At 42.2% G+C, this 6,360-nt stretch overlaps 1 protein-coding gene across 1 annotated transcript; it reads left to right on the top strand.

The window, feature by feature from the left end:
• Window positions 1-1,767: 1,767 nt before the first annotated feature.
• Window positions 1,768-4,702, top strand: LOC145415002 (uncharacterized). Its single transcript, XM_080284421.1, has 2 exons — window positions 1,768-3,300; window positions 3,758-4,702. Exons 1-2 carry the CDS (start codon window positions 1,768-1,770, stop codon window positions 4,700-4,702), a joined length of 2,478 nt encoding a protein of 825 aa, XP_080140547.1.
• The last annotated feature ends 1,658 nt before the right edge of the window (window positions 4,703-6,360 follow it).

Raw genomic sequence — 6,360 nt, 5'->3', positions numbered from 1 at the left:
GGGAGGGGAGTCAAGAACGGGGAGAAATGGCTAAATTGTCAACATTGGATGGGAGTACAGATGAGATTAGGAGTGCTGACTAGTGTTGGACATTGTCAGTACTGATAGATGATACAAGCCCCCACTTGGAAGCCCGGGTGAATTCAAAATAACACAGAATCACAAAAGCGACGCCCCGCGGTATGATCCCTTGCTCCCAAGCGTCACGAAAGTGACGCCCCGCGGTTAAGGGGTTAATCAGGGTGACCCAAGGATGATTTTAGGGAGTACAAAATTCAGATCTATGCCATTCGAGGTCATCTGTCACGTGCTCGACTTTTTGTCCCGGGCAACGCCGGGTACCCCTGGTGCCCAATTCTTGGTATGGAGACTCACATGTCCTCCAGTTCGGACACAGGCTATGTGCAGTTGACTTCCGAGGTCATTTGAGGTCACTTGTCGGAGGACATTTGAGGCCACCAGTGATACCCGCTCAAACGACTGGACCCAACAGCCCAGTTTTTGGCATGGAGACTCACATGACCTCCATTTCGGACAAAGGCTATGTGAGGTTGACCTCCGAGGTCAAGTATAACCGGTAATTGTAAGCAAGTGCACACAACTGCTGAGCATTAGTCTGAGAAATTTGAAATAAAAAGTTCCTGGACCTCTTATAATCCCTCTTCATACATGGTCTTTGTGGAGTAGAAAGAAAAATTGAACTAGAACACATAGGACTGGAGTGTTCGCCTTTTTGGTCAGGCAACGCCATGTACCCCTGCTAGTATATATGTCTATCTATCTATCTATCTTTCTGGCTATCTGTATGTCTATCTTCCTATATATATATATATATATATATATATATATATATATATATATATATATTGTTACGTGGGTGGCAATGACACGGCACGGCTCACCCGACCACCTACAAGTGCCTGATCTTTACATGTAATGTCACCACCTTCACTAGCGATCTCGGAATGCTGTTGGGACAAAGACCGAACGACTGGACCATGCTGCAGCACACTTGCTATGTTAACAAGGGTTGTGGATCCAGGGCTTGAGGATTCGGACTCATTCGAATTCCAAACAGATTTGTAGTGGGAGCTGGTGAAGAGGGAATGAGCAGAACTACCTTGGACTGTGAAGGGAGAGGGTGACGAGGGCTGGTCGGTGGTCGGCGGAGCCAGGTTGTGGTTTTACATCAATATATATATATTTATCTGTATTTGTGAGTGATATTATCTGCTGACCCATATAGCAGAACTTTGTATATTTCTATGTTATGTTTATTATTCGGTGTGTAATGTGATTCATGCTTTATTGTGGTAAATAGTGTTGGTGAAAGTAAATACAGGTTTTAGGGAATGAGGATTTTTAATGTAGCCTGAAGGAAAAGGAACACAAGGATTCCTAACCAATGATTTGATACTAGATTTGTTTTGTGGGTTCTGTTACGCACCTTGTTCGGGATCAGCCGGTGTCTGCTCAGAACTAAAGCTACGTGACAAAATTGGGGGCCTGTCCGGGATCCTTTTGCTCCTTTTGCTACTTTATTGCACTGTTTTAATTGTGTTGATCTAATGTGTATTTAAATTTTAAAGAAGGTATTAGTAACTCTTCAAAATGACTTTTGATGCTGAGCAATTCCTTCAGTCACCTACAGTGGAGATTTTAATTGATTTGAAGAAGGCAGACTTACTTAAAATTGCTGAAAAGTTGGATTTTAGTGTAAGGAAAAGTTGGTATAAATTTCAAATTAGGAATGAATTGATAAAGTATATGGTGGATGAAGAATTGCTCCATAAGGGTGCACTCGATTATATAGAGCATGATGGTGATATGGTGAGGATAAAGGAACTAGAACTAGAGAATCAGTACCGTATGAGAGAACTAGAGGTTCAGAGAGAAATTAAATTAAAAGAGTTGGAGCTTAGAGCAACAGCACCATCCACGGTTCCTTTTAACATAGCTAGCAATGCGAAATTGGTTCCGCCATTTCAGGAAAATGCAGTGGATAATTATTTTAGATATTTTGAGAAAGTCGCAGTTAGTTCGGGTTGGCCAAAGGAACACTGGACAGTGCTACTCCAGTCTGTGTTAACTGGTAAAGCCCAAGAAATATACATGTCTATGTCTGTTGATGACTGCCGTGATTATGAGAAAGTGAAAAGTGCTGTGTTGAAAGGGTACGAATTGGTGCCTGAAGCTTACCGACCGAAATTTCGAAATCTGCTGAAAAGGGATGATCAGAGTTTCTTGGATTTTGCAAGAGAAAACGAAAGTCTGTTTGGTCGATGGTGTGAGAGTGAAAATGTGGGTCATGATTATGATAAGCTGTGCCAGATGTTACTCGTTGAGGAATTTAAGAGGTGCTTACCTGATCGAATTAAGGTATATTTAAATGAAAACCGGGTAGAGGTGTTGAATGATGCTGCCAGAATGGCAGAGGATTATGCCCTGATCCATAAAATGCATAGTGTAGTAGGTACTGAAAACTTTGTAGAACCACAGCCTACTCCACTGACAGGTAAGAATGAGTTCACAAGTGACAAAAGAGAGACCGCCAGCCCTAGTCGTAACTCTACTAGTGATAAAAGGAAGCCAGTAAGATGTTTTAACTGTAAATTGATGGGTCATACTGTTAATAATTGCTGGTTCTTAAAAGATAAAAAGTCCAAGGATGTTCAAACAGCTCTTGCCAGTATTAAAAGTATAAAGGATGTAAAAACTCCAGTAGATGTCAATAGGCTTGTAGAAGATACATGTAAGATGGGTAATGTAAGAGATGAATTTAAGCCATTTTGTTCAGAAGGAAGTGTGTCCCTGCATGATGATGAAAATGGTAAAAAGCCTGTGGTTATATTGAGAGATACAGGGGCGGTGCAGTCACTGCTGCTGGAAGGTGTGTTACCACTATCTAGGGAGACTTCTGATGCTAATGTTGTTTTAGCAGGCATTGAGTGTGGGCACATGACTGCTCCATTATATAAAGTCCATCTCGAATGTAAATTCCTTGATGCAGATGTAACTGTAGCAGTGGTGCCTAAGTTACCAAAGGAAGGTGTATCATTTATATTGGCAAATGACTTGGCAAGAGATATGGTATTTGTTAACTCCAAACTGAAGGTAGCTGTTCTAAGTACTCCAGACCTAAACAGCGGTGAGCCGGAGGAAGCAGACGCCACGGAGGTGTTCCCCGCCTGTGCGGTCACGAGGGCCATGCAACGGGCCGTGCATGTCAGACCCGATCCACTGGACCACGAATCCCATCAAGCAGCCGATGTGAGTCAGTGTGCATCTTATCCATCCAAGGTATGTGGACTAGATGGAAATGTGGAGGGTGACGAGATAGCCTCATTATTCAATCACGAGACTGACAGTGATAACACCAAGCTAAGTAATTTTCTTGTTGAAAAAAAGCAGGCTTATAGATCAGCAAAGATGTGATGCAGAACTGCGTAAGATTGCTGAACTAGCTCTGTCAGAAGAGGAAGTGTCAGGTGTCCCTACAGGGTACTATAAGAAGGGTGGCGTGCTAATGCGTAAGTGGAGGCCTCGTCACGTGGCTGCAGGAGATGAGTGGCATGTCATACACCAGGTTGTGGTCCCCGCACCGTACAGGTCCCAGGTTCTCGGCCTTGCACATGACTCACCGTTGTCAGGTCATATGGGAATTAACAAGACTTGTAGGAAAATAATGAACCACTTTTATTGGCCGGGGTTACGGAAAGATGTTGCAAAATATTGTAAATCGTGTCACCAATGTCAGGTTGTGGGAAAACCCAATCAGAAAATACCTGTTGCACCTCTGTACCCAATTCCTGCTATTTCTGAACCTTTTAGCCATGTAATTGTAGACTGTGTTGGTCCACTTCCGAAAACTAAGTCTGGTAATAATTATCTCCTCACTATTATGTGTTCCTCCACCCGATACCCTGAGGCAATCCCCTTACGTAAGATCAGTGGCAACAAAATTGTCCAAGCACTAACCAAGTTCTTTTGCACGTTTGGACTGCCCCGAGTAATACAGACTGATCAAGGCAGTAACTTCCTCTCCCGAGTGTTCCAGTCAGCAATGCAACAGATGGGGATAGAACACCGCGTGTCAAGTGCGTATCACCCAGAGTCGCAGGGTGCGTTGGAAAGGTTCCACCAAACGCTAAAGAATATGGTGCGAATTTGTTGCCATGAGAAGGATGATCAGTGGGATGAAATGATTCCATTATTGTTGTTTGCAGTCAGGGAATCGGTGCAGGATACACTGGGGTTTAGCCCGTTTGAGCTGGTGTTTGGGCATGAAGTGAGAGGTCCACTTAAGATGTTAAAAGAGAAATGGTTAAGTGATGATTCTGAAACTAATGTGTTAAAACATGCTGTAATGGACTTTCGCATGAAACTCAACAGGATGTGTGAGCTGGCAAGAGCGAACCTCTGTGACTCCCAGAGACGGATGAAGACGTGGTACGACAAAGATGCTCAGTCACGAACATTTTCACCTGGTGATAAGGTACTAGTCTTCCTGCCCGTCCCTGGGCAGTCACTGAAGGCACGCTATTTCGGACCCTATGTGATTGAGAAAAAGCTAAGTGATCTCAATTATGTTGTTAAAACTCCGGATAAACGTAAAGAGTCAAGGCTTTGTCATATCAACCAGATAAAGAAATATATAGAACGTAGAGGTGAAAGAGCCTGTTGGAAAACTGTAAAGATGTAATCATGCTTCATGATGTAAGGGATGTGACTGATGATGGAGATGAGAAAGATGATCCTCTAGCTAATGTACCTCACTCCAAGTTAGTTAATTCAGACATACTAAATAATCTACAAGAAAAACTTGGACACTTGGATTTAACTAAACAGCAGCAGCTGGCTACATTAATATCAGACTTTGCTTGCCTGTTTTCTGATGTTCCAGGTCACACAGATTTAATTTATCATGATATTGATGTTGGCAAAAATAGTCCTGTGAAGCAGCATCCGTACAGAATTAATCCTACTAAGCATAATCAGTTAAGGGATGAAGTCCAGTACATGTTAGAAAACGGGATTATAGAGCAAAGTGTAAGTGGTTGGAGTTCACCATGTATACTGGTACCTAAGTCTGATGGTGGGATTAGGTTCTGCACGGATTTCAGGAGAGTGAATACTTTGACTAGAGATGATTCATATCCCATACCACGTATTGATGACTGTATTGACGAAGTTGGCAAGGCAAGGTATGTAACTAAGGTGGACCTGCTGAAGAGCTATTGGCAGATTCCCCTGACGGAAAGGGCAAGAGAAATATCTGCGTTTGTGACTCCAGATGGACTCTTTCAGTATTGTGTAATGCCTTTTGGTTTGAAAACCGCGCCTGCGACCTTCCAGCGTCTAATTAATGGTCTAACGTCGGGGTTAGATGGATGTAGAGCATATCTGGATGATATAATAATCTACAGCGAGACCTGGGATGATCACCTGGTGAGGCTGCAGGCGCTGTTTGAGAGGCTCAAGGAAGCAAACCTAACGGTAAACCTTGCAAAGAGTGACTTTGCCCATGCGCGGGTCACCTACCTGGGATATATAGTGGGTCAAGGTCAAGTAATTCCTCTAAATTGCAAGATTGATGCCATTGACAAGTTTCCAGTACCAAAGTCAAAGAGAGAGGTGATGAGGTTTCTTGGCATGGCTGGTTATTACAGAAGATTTGTTAAGAATTTTTCAGATGTAGTTGCTCCATTAACTGATTTATTAAGGAAAAATGTAAAGTTCATTTGGTCAGAATCTTGTGAAAATTCATTCAAGACAATCAAAGCTATGCTGGTATCCTCACCCATTCTTAGCTCTCCTGATTTTGATAAGGGATTTATACTTTATGTTGATGCCAGTGATGCTGGTGCAGGAGCAGTGTTATGTCAGACAGACAGCAGGGGTATTGATCACCCAGTGTGTTATTTCTCTAAGAAATTCAATAAGCACCAGAAAAATTATTCTACAATAGAGAAAGAGGCATTAGCTCTGATGCTAACCCTGAGACACTTTGAAGTCTACTTATATCCTGCTCGAGAACCTGTGAAGATCTATACTGACCATAATCCTTTAACTTTCATAGCAAAGATGAGTGGGAAGAACCAAAGGATTTTAAGATGGAGTTTAGAAATGCAGAAGTACAATTTGGATATTAACCACATAAAAGGAAAAGAAAATATCCTTGCTGATGTTTTGTCCAGAGGATAGGTCAGATAATGATTGAAAACAGATTGTAAATAACTAAAATATATAGGTATCAATATTACTGTTATCTATGTAAAGATTTCCTCTTCAGTTGACCACCTAATGTTGCCCAGTACCTCTTCTAAGATAATGTGTGTGCTTAGTTTCCTGGTGATGAAA

The sequence above is a fragment of the Coenobita brevimanus genome, chromosome 101 (assembly GCF_032717465.1).
Source record: "Coenobita brevimanus isolate Jiangsu-jjx chromosome 101, ASM3271746v2, whole genome shotgun sequence".
In the NCBI taxonomy this organism is placed as follows: Eukaryota; Metazoa; Arthropoda; class Malacostraca; order Decapoda; family Coenobitidae; genus Coenobita; species Coenobita brevimanus.
Note: the sequence above shows the minus strand (reverse complement) of the source record. Positions and strands in the feature narration are given on the sequence as shown.

Coding starts and splice junctions, on each gene's coding strand:
- LOC145415002 (XM_080284421.1), top strand. CDS start 1,768: ATGGTGGATGAAGAATTGCTCCATAAGGGTGCACTCGATTATATAGAG. Junction 3,301..3,757: donor GTGCATCTTATCCATCCAAG/GTATGTGGACTA, acceptor CACCAATGTCAG/GTTGTGGGAAAACCCAATCA.